Source organism: Festucalex cinctus, chromosome 10, assembly GCF_051991245.1.
Source record: "Festucalex cinctus isolate MCC-2025b chromosome 10, RoL_Fcin_1.0, whole genome shotgun sequence".
Taxonomy (NCBI): Eukaryota; Metazoa; Chordata; class Actinopteri; order Syngnathiformes; family Syngnathidae; genus Festucalex; species Festucalex cinctus.
In genome coordinates, this window is record NC_135420.1 from 7,204,551 (window position 1) to 7,218,970 (window position 14,420).

The 14,420-nt window shown below is 42.7% G+C and overlaps 1 protein-coding gene across 5 annotated transcripts in view; it reads left to right on the top strand.

Moving 5' to 3' along the window:
* The window catches only part of dnai3 (dynein axonemal intermediate chain 3), a 75,273-nt gene extending 71,231 nt beyond the window's left edge, over positions 1–4,042 (top strand). For all 5 annotated transcript variants that reach the window (XM_077533464.1, XM_077533463.1, XM_077533465.1 and 2 more), the window contains exons 20-22: positions 2,295–2,386; positions 2,518–2,631; positions 3,095–4,042. In XM_077533464.1, the coding sequence (XP_077389590.1) occupies positions 2,295–2,386; positions 2,518–2,631; positions 3,095–3,205 (317 nt within the window). In that variant the 3' untranslated portion in view covers positions 3,206–4,042. The remainder of the gene's footprint in view (positions 1–2,294; positions 2,387–2,517; positions 2,632–3,094) is intronic.
* Positions 4,043–14,420: the final 10,378 nt, after the last annotated feature.

Consider the following 14,420-nt stretch of genomic DNA (forward strand, 5'->3'; position numbering starts at 1 on the left):
CCCCCACCATCGGAGCCAACACACCACCAGGTGGTGATCAGTTGACAGCTCCGCCCCTCTCTTCACCCGAGTGTCCAAAACATGCGGCCGCAAATCCGATGACACGACTACAAAGTCGATCATCGAACTGCGGCCTAGGGTGTCCTGGTGCCAAGTGCACATATGGACACCCTTATGCTTGAACATGGTGTTCGTTATGGACAAACCGTGACGAGCACAGAAGTCCAATAACAGAACACCGCTCGGGTTCCGATCAGGGGGGCCGTTCCTCCCAATCACGCCCCCCCAGGTCTCACTGTCATTCCCCACGTGAGCGTTGAAGTCCCCCAGCAGGACGAGGGAGTCCCCAGAGGGAGCGCTCTCCAGCACACCCTCCAAGGACTCCAAAAAGGGTGGGTACTCTGAGCTGCTGTTTGGTGCATATGCACAAACAACAGTCAGGACCCGTCCCCCCACCCGAAGGCGGAGGGAGGCTACCCTCTCGTCCACCGGGGTAAACCCCAACGTACAGGCGCCGAGCCGGGGGGCAATAAGTATGCCCACACCTGCTCTGCGCCTCACACCATGGGGAACTCCAGAGTGGAAGAGAGTCCAACCCCTCTCAAGAGGACTGGTACCAGAGCCCAAGCTGTGTGTGGAGGCGAGTCCGACTATGTCTAGTCGGAACTTCTCGGCCTCGCACACCAGCTCGGGCTCCTTCCCTGCCAGAGAGGTGACATTCCATGTCCCAAGAGCCAGTTTCTGTAGCCGGGGGTCGGTCCGCCAAGGTCTCCTCCCTTGGCTGCCACCCAGCCTACACTGCACCCGACCCCTTTGGCCCCTCCCACCGGTGGTGAGCCCGTGGGAAGGGGGACCCACGTTGCCTCTTCGGGCTATGCCCGGCCGGGCCCCATGGGTGCAGGCCCGGCCACCAGGCGCTCGCCAGCGAGCCCCGCCTCCAGGCCTGGCTCCAGAGGGGGGCCCCGGTGACCCGCGTCCGGGCGAGGGAAACGCTTCTCCAAAGATATTTGTCATCATAAGGGTCTTCTGAGCCGTTCTTAGTCTGGCCCCTCACCTAGGACCTGTTTGCCATGGGTGACCCTACCAGGGGCATAAAGCCCCAGACAACATAGCTCCTAGGATCATTGGAACACGCAAACCCCTCCACCACGTTAAGGTGCCGGCTCAAGGAGGGGCACACTAAGCCAGTGTTTCTCAATTCCGGTCCTCAGGTTTCCCTAGCCAGCCTGTTTTCCATGTCTCCCAATTCCCAATGCAGCTGATTCCAATGACAGCTAAACAGCCAGCTCTGGAGAAGCCTGATAACGATCCTCACCTGAGTTGCAATTGGGAGACATGGAAAACAGGCTGGCTCGGGGGCCCTGAGGACCGGAATTGAGAAACACTGCACTAAGCAGTGAATGGGTCTATATGTTTTTCTCAATCGTCAATTTCCATAAATGACGGTCCACCTTTCAGCTAATGCACAATGACACTAGCCTCGAGGCGCCAAACTAATAATGACTTGAATCAGGTTGACGTCCGTCGAGCGGGGTGACTACAATATGTAACTGCATATTGACGTCGGAATGAGGTCCAATTAATTCACGTAATGTGCACATCGTTTTGGAGTACAATACAGAACTGGACTTCGACCAACTAAAGCAATATGATCTGCACGTCCCGTGGACGTCAATTGTTTAGTGGGGAATCTCATTCCATGAATTGATGACTGACAGAAGTTGCCATCTTTGTATAACTATAAATCTTACCTCTGAAAATACATATGAAAACGATATGAAGAGTCCAGCCTGAGTCTTCAGTAATGAGTTCATGCACGTACGAGTGCATGCAGTGTGTACGGGTGTGCAGTTTGTTTTTGGCTACAGGTGGCAGTAGCGATTTGACATTTTAAATCCTCCATATAGCTGCTTTAATTGAGAAAAACGCACAAGCCACAATGCAGACATTCCTTGCCTGGTATGATTTAGTTCAGTTTCACACCACTGCCATAATTAAATGCACCTTCTGAATAAATACTGTTGCTGCGTTGTTAGGGTTATTGTTTGAATTCCTGTTATTTAATAAGCATGTTAAATGACGTACCTCTCAGAATGTGTCAATGAATCGATATTGAGCGTTATTATCTGGCAAATTGTTTGACATGAGTCTTTAATATTGACACTCATTTGACTACAGGTGAAAAAAGAATGAGTGTATGTGTGACAGGTAACACAATAGTGCATCTTCCGTGCTGTTGTTGCTTTGTTGAAGAAGTATGGACGTTTTATTTGTATGGCTTTACGTTACTCCAGCCAAGCAGCACTTCCTGACTTTGGGTGACGATCTTGGAATGGTCCGTGTATTTCAAATCCCACCGGTGTTCTACATAGCGTCCAGGAATGAGGTAAGACAGTTTGTCATGCAAACGGAACATGCCTTTCCCTTTCTTTTCTTTTTCATATAATTTATTTGACTGCTAATGAAAGCAGACGTCGCCTACTCAAACTGTCCCCCCTCTGTTGCATGTATACGTAGAGGTTGAACGTGGGGAAATGCATTGATCAGCAGGAGGAGAGGCTCAATGATCTTATGAGGAGGAAAGAAGTGTGGCAAAACCAGGCACAGGCGGAAGTGGAGCAAAAGAAAGCGGTGAGAATGAGATTCTGCTGCTTGACACTAGTTTGCTTCTGCTGCAGTATTTCATACAGACACGGGCAGAAACTACAGTGATGCCTTGCATGAGGGTGGGGTGATGTGCTGCCGGGGCTGGTAACTGAGTTCTTGACTTACTGGACTCTGGTTCAAGACCTTTTCCATGCAGACTCTGGTCAACTGTTTACATGTGAAGTGATTTATTCCGATCTGCCGTTTATATGTACCACTACATTAATCAGAACAGCCATTTGACATGTGAAGATTGATGTAAACGTCACATGATTTATCAAGATGGAGTTAAGTCGTTTGTTTGGCACAGTTGTGATTTGGTTTTTTTTGTAGCTTGATCAAACAAGTTACTACTAGTACTTTCAAACAAGCTGCTTGGAAAGCGTCACTTTCAAGTTTGCATGTATGCTTGCAAGTAGTTCTAATGCTTCCTTATTGTTCTCCAAAGGAGCCCGAGAAGCCAGGTACCCCCACAGAAGACCAGGATGAGATGAAGGAGTACGAAAATTTTCTATTGCTTGAGGAAAGCATCCTAAAAAGCATGGGACTGACGTCGTAACAACACGCACGATTTGTTTCACACATTTGTTTTGATTGACAAATTATTTGGACAATGCACAAACACAGGGGTATATTCACTAAGAATGCGCTGTGTCCGGTAATAGCGCAAAATATTGCACCACAACTGCACCCGCAGTCTGTGCCCAGTTACCCACCTATTCACGAAGGATATTGCTCTAATCATATATCTGTGCAAACACGCCCACAAAACTGACAGCTGTGAGCAAATTTGCACCTGATTTACCACACATGGCAATGGATTTGCGCCAAAAACATGGTTGTTATAGTAACAGTTGCGAAAAACACGACATTATCAGTGTCATGTTTCAGTTTTGTTTAGGTTGGGTTTTGTTTTATTTTTGGTGAGTGTTGGTTGTCTTAGTGTTCTTGTGTTTTTCCCCAGTCTCGTTATTGTTAACCTTGTCCACCTGCGTGTGTCTTCCCTTCCCGGTGTGTGTTGCTGATTGGTTCCCCCTGCCTGCTGTGTCTCCCAGGTGTGTCCGGTTAGTGTCATTAGTGTTGGTATAAGGGAGTGGTGTTTCTTTCACGCTGGTGTGGGAGCATTGTTGTTTGTACCTCACCTTGTCTTGTGTGCTGCGTTTAGTCAAAGTAATCCACATCCACATCCACATCCACATCCACATCCAGTGACGTTAATTAAGTTGTCCAAGTTTAGTCTAGTTTTTCCACGTTTAGTTAAGTCTCTTCACGTTCCCCGCCAAGTCTGTCCGCCGTCGTCATGTCTGGTCTTCAAGTCACACCAAGTCTTCACGCCTTACCCACTCAGTCCAATCTCAATCCAGTAAATAAAGTGATTCACATTCTTGTCAGTCCACATCCTGCCTGGTTTCTCTGCTATTGGGTCCGTCTACCATGTCTACATTCCACAAATCGTAACAATCAGAAAGCGAGGTTGGACCGAGAGTAAGCGTTTATAGCTCCATTAAGCTGTACAGAGCAGAGGATGACAACGATCTTTTTTTTTTTTTTTTTTTTTTTTTAAATATATTTTCAGAGATTGCCGGGGGCATACAGTATGCATCTGGCACGTAAAAATGATCGTTAAAATGCCTCCCCGCCATTGCCGATCAGCCCGGGTTACGTTCTGAGTCCTAAACCAACACAGGAAAATTCCCCCTCTCTCTCGCTCCTCTCCGCATGATCTGCCGTGCATGTTGTGCTGCAAATGGCACGTGCTGCTGTCATGATAGCAGGTCAGGTTAATACATGGTTTCCAAAAACGTTATTTGCATCACGCAAACGCGGTGTAGCTATTTGCGCTGGCGTTAGTGAATTAGACGCTGCATATCAATGAGTCTCATTTGGATTGGGGTGGGCATATTTTGCGTCAAATGTATGCAAATTACCTCATTTACATACACGCAAATAAAACGCTCAATCAGTTTGGCCGCACACTTAGTGACGGATTTCTCCATCTGCGCGTGTTTAGTGAATTAGGCGCTCCCAGATTGCTCCATTTTTAACAGTTGGCGCCGTGCAAAGGCGATACAAACCTTTAGTGAATTGGCCCCACAGTTGTTACTTTCCAATGTTGTTTTTGATTTTCTTTGGTAAAAGATAAAAGTGTAATCTGCGATGTTCACGCTGCTAGCAAGATTTGAATGTAGCCTGACTTCACTACCCCACACCTTACCTGACCACCTGGCAAAAACGATGACTTGGGCGGGGTTTTCCAGGCCCATTACCATTTATTTGTTAAAGAGGCCTGTCAAACTGCTTCTTTGAACTTTTATTGCTAACCAGAGTTCAATAATTTGTCGACTTGACAGAGCTGTGTGTACGTGGCTTGCAAAGACATGTTATTCGTTCATGCCTTCTGTCTCTGAATCCTGTTGTTGGCCAGTTTTGCCGTGCTGTGATAAGTTTGGAAATTATAATTAAGAATTAGAGCCATAAAATGCGGCCAGAGAGGGATTATTTTGTAAAAGATAATTTTAATAATATTCTCCTGTTAGGTCATACACACAAAAAGTGTTAGGATAAGGTTGTTGTTTTTTTCTTCTTTTTTTTTGGGATGACTGGAAACTCTACTTGTAAATCTAAAAATGTACTTAAAATTGTAAAAATAAAATCTTCAAATGTATTTCATGATTTAATGTTAACTTTTTCTTGATTCGGTAAACATGTAATAATTTAATCCATATGAAGTTGAACAAACTATCTCATATCAGCTTCAGGATTTCAAGTCAATTTCCACCCCATTCACTAATGTGAGATCTTATTTCTGGGTAATGCAATCCATCAGTGGCTTTTTTTTTTTTTTTTCTCCATGACTTCTCAAGGATGCCACACGCTGGAAGGAAGTAATTTTAGGGCTGCTCATGATATGTATCTGTTGGTGATAACCTTGTCATTACATTGCTTAGTCGTATTTATGGCTCATTTCACATGGTGGTGATAAGCACATATTTCATTAAAAGGAGACGATTTGAGACCTCATTGGGTATTTTTTAAGTCAGCAGTCATGACGTTATTAAGATGGGCAGTTTCCTGTAGGAAATCCTTCATTGTGAACAAAACAATTAAAAAAAATAGCAGAATTTTAGACATTGTGATAGTGGTCATAATTATTATTATTATTATTTTTGTTTTAATAGTTGATTATATTTTTGTGTGGTATTGATGTTGCATTATGCGTATCAAGAATTTGAGGCCCCAAAGGGTCTACTGATTGGAGTACTCAAATGCACTAATCTTCAGTAATTTATAAAAACAAAAACAGTCCCTAGAATGGTTGAAAACATAAACAAATGAGAAGTTGACTAGCAAAAAGACAAAATAACTTTTTTTTTCTTTTCTTGCGAATGTCACTCTCTTTTTTTCTGCCGAGTTCACAACATTTATGAGAAAGTTTTTCCCCTTGAAGTGTACTGCCAAGAGCACCTCTGGACTCAATTAGTTTCACTCCTTCAGGGAATAAAATGTGGACACCAATAAAATGCGGGTGCCAAGTCCACCTCAGGTCATGAGCGTCCCAGCAAGCATATAGTGACTACTTGACAGCTGCTATCTGGCCAGCAAAGAGGCAGGAGTGACTGTGGGAGAAAGGGAGGGTTGGAATTGAAGGGGGGAGCGCTACATTATATCGGGTCCTATCATGTGCCAAGTTTTCATCCTGCTTTTGAAGTATACAAAGGAATAACCAATAATGGAATGCTGGAAGATGCATGGGAGGAAAAGATGGTGTAAAGTTGAAAAGTAAAATAAGCACAAGTGTGATGGGCTCGTCTTCACTCTTGCCTGGACTCATACTCGTGGACGGATGGTGGTGTCGTGAAGCAGAAGGGGTGGAAGACAATGAAGAATGGGCTCATTTGACGAAGACCCCTGAGGCACTAATAAGTGACAAAGGAGGCCTCTACTCTTAACTTGTCCCCTCCTCAAACCTTAGGGAATGTTTTGCAGGCCCTTTCTCCTTGACGGAGCCTCTCACTTTCTCCCCGGCCAGCTGAGGAATGTGCATATCAACACCAGACACACGTTTTCCCCATGGCCGGTTATCATAATGCAGTGCAGCATTGTATATAGTACTCAAATGACATTTTTTGAGGTACATGACGTCCGTACAATCTCACAAATATAAACGGTCTCTCTGTCGCTTCTTTCATCTCTTTAATCCATCCAGTCTTGGTTCTGTTCAAAGTTTCTTTCACAGACAAATTTTCCTTCCCTGCGACCATCAGAAGAATGTGAACTTGTGAGAAAGAATGCCTGCGACATCATTCCCTGGTCGCCAAGCAGTTGCGCAGTTACTAAAATGATCCCAGCGAAACAATGTTCATAAACCACCGAGCTATGTTGTTTAAACCCTCTGAGAGCTGGGTGCATGGGTCCATTAGTTGACATTTGACCCCGTAAGAGATCAGGTGACCAGGGCACTCCTTTGGAATGTTTCTTCTTGACTCCTTTTCATTTACTAATTTAAAAGCTATCAACAGTTATGGATTATTTTCATTTTAAAAGCCTTCCCAACATGTACTATTTGGATGCGTTACCATGGCCACTTGGGGATTTTACACACTATTGACAGTACTTTCAATTGTTTTGTATTGAATGCGTGTCACATGTACATGTGTGGACATGTGATAATCATAGTCTGCAAATATTAGAGGGAAACTTTCAAAATTATGGATAGTATAAATTTGGGAGCATTATTGTGTATAATTATGCATATGATAGGGCTCGGTACTATTGTCATGTCATGTTCCCATGTGTGATGATTCTATTCCGGTGTTTGTTTTGTTACATTGAACTTTCTTTTGTTGGACTTTTGTTGATTTAGTGTAAACTATTTTTGATAATGTCACGTTACTCATTTTCCGTTTTTGGTTATTGGAAGAGCAGGTTGATTGGGCGCTCCGAATTGTCCCTAGGTGTGCTTGTGAGTGTGGATGGTTGTTCGTCTCTGTGTGCCCTTCGATTGGCTGGGAACCAGTCCAGGGTGTCCCCCGCCTACTGCCCAGAGCCAGCTGAGATAGGCGCCAGCACCCCCCGCGACCCTTGTGAGGAATAAGCGGTCAAGAAAATAGATGGCTGGATGGATGGTTTTTGGAAGAATAAATTATTTTTGGAAGACTTCCTGTCTTACCTTCCTGCTAATCTGCACTTGGGTTCCAAGTTCCAACTTCCAACCATGCAAAACTATAACAGCGGTGTTTACATTTCTATACATTTGCAATTTTATTTTTATTGTATTATTGTTATGTGGTGAGGTTGGATCCCAAAGCGCAGCGACAAATAAGATTTCAAGTATTTATTCACATCGAGAGGCGTGGAACAAACTTGACTAGACGAGAAACAAAGAGAGTTGCACAGAGGGACAGTGGTAACAGAAGTAATAATCCGACAAACACACACACTTCTCAGACCGCTACTACAGACAGTGAATCGATCTGATTGGTAAAGGATTAAAGTTTGACATCAGAAAGCTCGTGAAAACCAGTTACATCAATTCCAAACAGACACTTGACCTCACTTCAAATGACCAGGTAAAGGATGAAAGATTCTTGACATCACATAACTTAAAACCAGTTGAAACTAGACACTTGACCTCACGGACAATGAACCCAAACTTAACAGGTCATGAACTCAAACTTAACCCTGCCCAAACATGACAATTACGGATGTTTTAATTGTTCAGCACCTTGAGTTGCATTTGAATGTATGAAAGATGCTATATAAATAAAGTTTGATTTGATTTTTAATTTCTTTCTGATAAAGAACTCAACTCTATTACTTTTCAACACAAAAATGGTGCTATAATTTTAGAAATATTAACCACTTGATTCTTGATGCCCAACCTTGTACTGATAAAAGATGTTTTTTTTGTTTTTTTTTTTGTTTTGTGGGTTTTTTAAAATCAAAAAACACTTTTTACTTTTTCTCTGAAACACTGCATAAAAAGGACTAATCATCAATTTATTACTGTCAGACAGGCTCCTAATACATTTTGGAAATATGTGTAATTCATAATTTGATAGAGGCAATTATGATGACGTTTTGTCAACTATTGGCTTGGGACGTATGGGTTCTGTGAGGGTTAATTAAACCTTGTGGAGGTTCCACTGTATTCTCTCAGTGGTATGTTGTCAATATCAGCTCAGCACATGAAGCAGCAGGCAAACTACGGTTCACTGCTGACAGGTGACAGATGATAACAAACACATAGCAACAGTCAGCCTGTCCTCTAGGGAGAAACTTCATACCGTGTTAAAGGTTGCTTGTCAGATGGTTCACAATTTGGGGGGGAAGAAAAAAAGAAGAAGCCACCTGTGACTGTATCAAACATGAGAGGCCCAAGTCTCTTTTATTTAGCTTCACCTTTCACATTTTTCTCATCTTTCAAGCAGAGCATCCTGCCCTCACCCTGAAAAGGAGATTGCTCTCTTGCAGGATGGAGCGAGTTTGATGGGCATCTTACCTCTGTGAGGGATTAGCCTTTCATTAAAAATGAAACGGCTCTGAGTGACAGGCCAATAGAGGAAGGAGGTGGGAGTCGTGTGTTCCTGAGGATCTGAGCCGCCGCTCCTCTGTTCTCTCGCCCTCTATTCTTCACTTTCACCTCCTTTCTCCGCGCTCATCTTCTCCCCTCCTGCTCAGTCTCGCTCTTATCACGGTGGCGGCCGACCTGTCCACAGTGCGAGGAGAGATGTGCGCCGAAACTCTCAGAAGAGCTGCCAAGTACAGCAGGCTGGAGGGTGGGAAACAAAAGACCCTCAAAACACATCAGAGGGCTTTTTATCTTTATCAAATGTGTTTAATAGCTTGCCTATTGAAGGACACCGCATGCATGGAATTTCTGCAGGGTCACTGAATAAAGGCTCCCGGCAATTAATGTGACACAGCGCTCTCCGTTTATATGAGCTGAGTGAGTAATGTTCTTGGGAGAAAATTAGCCAACCTAAGGCTCTTCCTGGACTGTATTTCATAAATACACGATGCTGACTGGAAACAAAAATGATGTTCTTTGGCCATTTGTTAACGTCCATCCATTATCTGAACTGTTTATCCTCACGAGGGTCAAAACACATTATTAAAACATCAACTTGATAGAAAAGGATGTATGATGAGGCCTCTATTGCAATTCTCTTTGATTGTGCTTGTTCTTGGGGCATTTTCCCTTCAGTCTTGTCTTCAGCAAATGCATGCTCAATCAGATTCAGTTCAGGTAATGGATTTGGAAATTGCATATAATATTCACTTTCTTTACTACTTTTGAAGTATGCTTTTGGTTATTGTCTATGAGCACTATGAAGCGTTCTGTGAAGCGTGAAGAGTTCTGGCCCAGAATCAATTTGTCTACAAATTTTGTAACCAGTTTCAAAATGTTTTAACTTCTTTGCTCCAATGACCCATTGCAAAGAAACTTCCCAAATGCTGTATGTCTGCTTTTTTCTTTCCAAGTATTTAATATTGTGTTCGCGACAGAGATAATTAGCATCAGTTGTCATAGACAGCTGAAACAGAATCTGGTCACTTTCCAAAATAAATTGTTTTTAGCCTCAGATAAACTAAAAGTAGGGAAGTAACTATCCAAATGTCACGATACGATATTATCACGATATGAAGGTCACAATACGATAATTATCATAATATTGTGGGGAGGTTGGTGATAATTGAAAAAGGTCAAAATATTGTAAAAATGAGCTCATACTTAAAAAAAAAGCACAATATTGTGCTTTTGTACATAACAGCAATGTTATGTTATGTTTTATTATTATGATATTATTATGTTGTTGTTAATGCACTCACACATTGAGTTCCTCCACATATTGACTTGCTTCAAAGACATATATTATGTTCCCCTTCATCTGACCATTAACATGGATTTTAAACATCGAAGGGCCAAAACATGTCTTGTAAAAATTAAACTGCACTAAAATAATAGCCACCAGAGAGTGATATAACTGCACAAATGGAACTCAACCTGACTTTTTTTTTTTTTTTAACAGATGTGTTGTATTTAAATATCGTGAACTTGACGACAACGATATTGTGGTAGTTTTAATATCACGATATTGCGCTTATCGTTACATCCCTAACTGGAAGTAGGCTACTGTTAAGTTTTTGTTGTTGTTTTGTTTTTTAATTATTTCAATTGCACGGCCTGGCGCAGCCCACAGCCCGGTACCGGTCCATGGCCCAGTGGTTGGGGACTCATTTGTTACAGCAAAGTTGTTGCATTGTTCTGTTCAACCATCATATCAATCAATTGCAAAGTGTTTTAATTTTAACGATGTTTTATCCGAGTAGAAAAACTATAATTAAAGCTACTCTTTTTGTAACAATTTGCTCAAAAATATCTTTACAACTGCCTTTTTCTTTTACCATTTATGACTGAAACATCTTCTCATTAGCAGATTAACACTTTAACTGTTCACAGCAGGGACTCCTGCAAGCCTCTGGCCTGTCGTTTTCAGACTTGATTCGGGTTTGAATTTCCTGCTGTCTTTTTGCGCGGTTGTGACTTCATCTGTGCATTGTGTACGTGAAAGGAGGGTGTAGTTTTGTTTTTCGGCCACAGATGGCAGTTGTGAATCAAAATTTTCTGCGTTCAGCAGCTTTAAAGGAAACTCTTGGTACATTGTAATGATAATCTCAGCTCTCCATTTTATAAATGCCACTCTTCAACCAAATTTCCTTTGCTTTATTGAATGTTTTCTCATCAGGTCACTCAGCTTGCGTCCCAACCAAAAGTTGCTCTCCCTGCATTAGGACCTTACTGTAAAATGGAAAGTATGTGGTGGTGAAAGTTCCAAACAAAGACCATGTGTATGCAGTTGGCTGTTTGACTTGCAGCCGTGATACCAACTTAAAGGTCAACAGAGATTAAAGGAAGAGAGAAGTGAGGAAGAGGGGAGGATGAAGATCTGGTTTCACATGCAGGTGGCTTTCAAGGATGTTTACCTAAAGAGACCATATCTCCACTCGCTCCCAATTTAGAAACAGCCCAAATTCCGTCCAGTTCCCTTTGACTGGCGAGCAATATCACATGTAGACGATAATTATTCAAAGAGGTCTGTAATTGTCTACTTGACTCCTCCGAGGAAAACTTGTTTTCAATAGGACTGAGAGAGCAACATCACCGTTTGTTGTGTGCTGAAGGGTTGGATCCCAAAGCGCAGACACAAATAAGGTTTTAACTATTTATTCACATAACTTGACTAAACGAAAAGCAATGAGAATGCATCGAGAATCACGAGACGCCAAGCCCCCTTGGGCTGCGGAGAAGCACAGAGGAACCGTGAGTAATAATCCGGCAACACACACGTTCCTCAGACAGCTTATATAGACAATGAATCGATCTCATTGATTGTGGCTAGACATGTGGGTACCAGTACTGACATAGAATTATCTGATTGGCTGTTGACCTGTTGACCCAGTAACGCGATTAAAGATTCTTGACATCACCTAACATCACATAGCATGAAAGATTCTTGTCACCACATAACATCACATAGCATTAAAGATTCTTGACATCACATAGACTAAAGCTCGTTGAAACTAGATGATAGTTACATCAGTACAAAACAGACACTTGACCTCACTCCCAACAGGTCATGAACTCAACTCAAACTTAACCCAGGCATGACCCCAGACAAGACCCAAACATTACTCCTGCATGGCCCCAGTCATGACACAATTTTTCTCTCTCAAACGGAAAATGTGTGAACCAAAATACAACAGCACCTCAGAAAACCCCAGTGGTGGACAATTCAGAAACCAACTAACTCATCCTCATTCGGGTCACTGGGTACACCCTGGACTGCTTACTAGTCAACTGCACGGTACATCCATGTTTTTGAAATGCGGAGGAAGACTACAGCGTCCTCGCATGAGCTAGCATCAACTCTGCATGTTTTTAGCTTTGTTTTTGGATTTTTGACAGCACTAATTCCAAAAGAAGGACAAGCCTCAAAATGGGAAAGAACATATGAGGCGTGTCATAAAAGCTTGAGGACTGCTGTCACACAAGTTACTGCAAATAGATTTTCACACCCAAACTGACTTTCTGCCTTCAGATGATCGTCCAACAACCAGTACATCTACAAACAGTTCCTGTGGCATTTGCTTCATTCAGTGTGTGGAAAGAGGTGAGATGGCAGGACAACTTTTGACTGCTTTCCTTGGTAAAGTGCCTGTGAGTGTGAACAATGCCCGTAAGAAGCTGACACTTTTTGGCTCCCTGGAGAAATGTTGCTTTCATTAAATTAGGCCTGTCAGGAGAACACATTTTTCTGGTCGATAAAATTTCTCAGAAACTATGGTCGAACATTCAGTCTTACACCCTACACCACACGGAGAGGGTGTGTGTTCGGAAATACCGTCGCACAGTCACTGATTCACTCCGACCATTCGGAAACTCAAGCGTTTTGCAAATATGCCGTGTGGTGCTGGGAGTGCCTCAAAAATATGGCGTAGCAGAGGTCAGTGCGTCAGGCAGTACAATGCAACAGTTCAGGCACAAACTGATGATTGGTTTAGGCTGTTTGGAAATTAATGGGAGATGAGCACGCTCACACACACTCTCAGAGGTCCGAGCTAATTTTATAAATGTGCCCGATGTTGATGGATGCAAACGAAGTGGAAACATTCCACTTCTATGTTAGTTTTTCTGCTTGGTTTAAAATGGCTTACCATAAGTTGAATTGAACAAACATGGTTTATTTACTATTTACAAAAGCAAAACATGCAATAAATTACAAGATTCTACCTTTAGCCACAATGTGACGCAGGATTCTAGTTAAAGGTGGATTCAATGATGTTCTTGAAAAGTGAAAGCCAAACATCTGTTTGTCACGTTTAAAAAAAACCTGTGCATTCGGAAGACCATCCTACCAGCTCTCCTGCTCGTCTGGGGGAAACGCCTCTAAAATGTCGCTAACGTCCGAGCTCATCTTCATCATCTTCATCAGTCTCTGCTTCAAACGGATGTCTCCTTGCGGCTCTCAGCTATTTTCAAAGTACACGGTCAGCTCGGTGGAGCTACGATTTATGGCTGAATCCTTAGCGCACTACACAAAGCTAGCTACATGCTACAAACACTCGAAGTGCGCATGCACAGCTAGGAACGAGCACGTACGGCGACGTTACGTATAATGATTGACAGGATAGAGAAGCAATCGTTAAGATGATCCACTGGGGTATATACCACGGAAGGGGGCAGGACTTCCGAGATTTTGCGCATAAGTTTGGTTCCGGTCCGGGTTGCGAACGCGCAACCGAGGGGCACAAAGTCGGAAGCACAAGTATTTTGACGCAGCCCACACGTCGCAAATCGAACCGGAACCAAAGCTGATGTGCAAAAACAGAACTCTTCCGTGGCATATACCCCCTTGGAAGACGCAGCCACAAAAATATCCTTGAACCCACCTTTGAGGTAAGCAATTTTACAGTAAAAAGAAAAAAAACTTTACGTAGTTAAAAGTGCAAAGTTATCACCTCGTTTGCTTTGAGGGAGTTGTACTCTACTGTTCGTGGTCTATAGGTTATTGTAAGATTAACTTCCTGGAGAAAAAAAAAAGATTTATACTCTGGAGCTACTTGTATGTAGTGTAAGTCTAAAGTTCTAGACAACACATCAATTATTCTCAAACTGTTTTGAAAACATTTTTTCCCCATTCTCTTAATCATTTCAAGTCCATTTATTAATGACCTCATTATGATGACATGTGGCGCAAACTGATTCATTC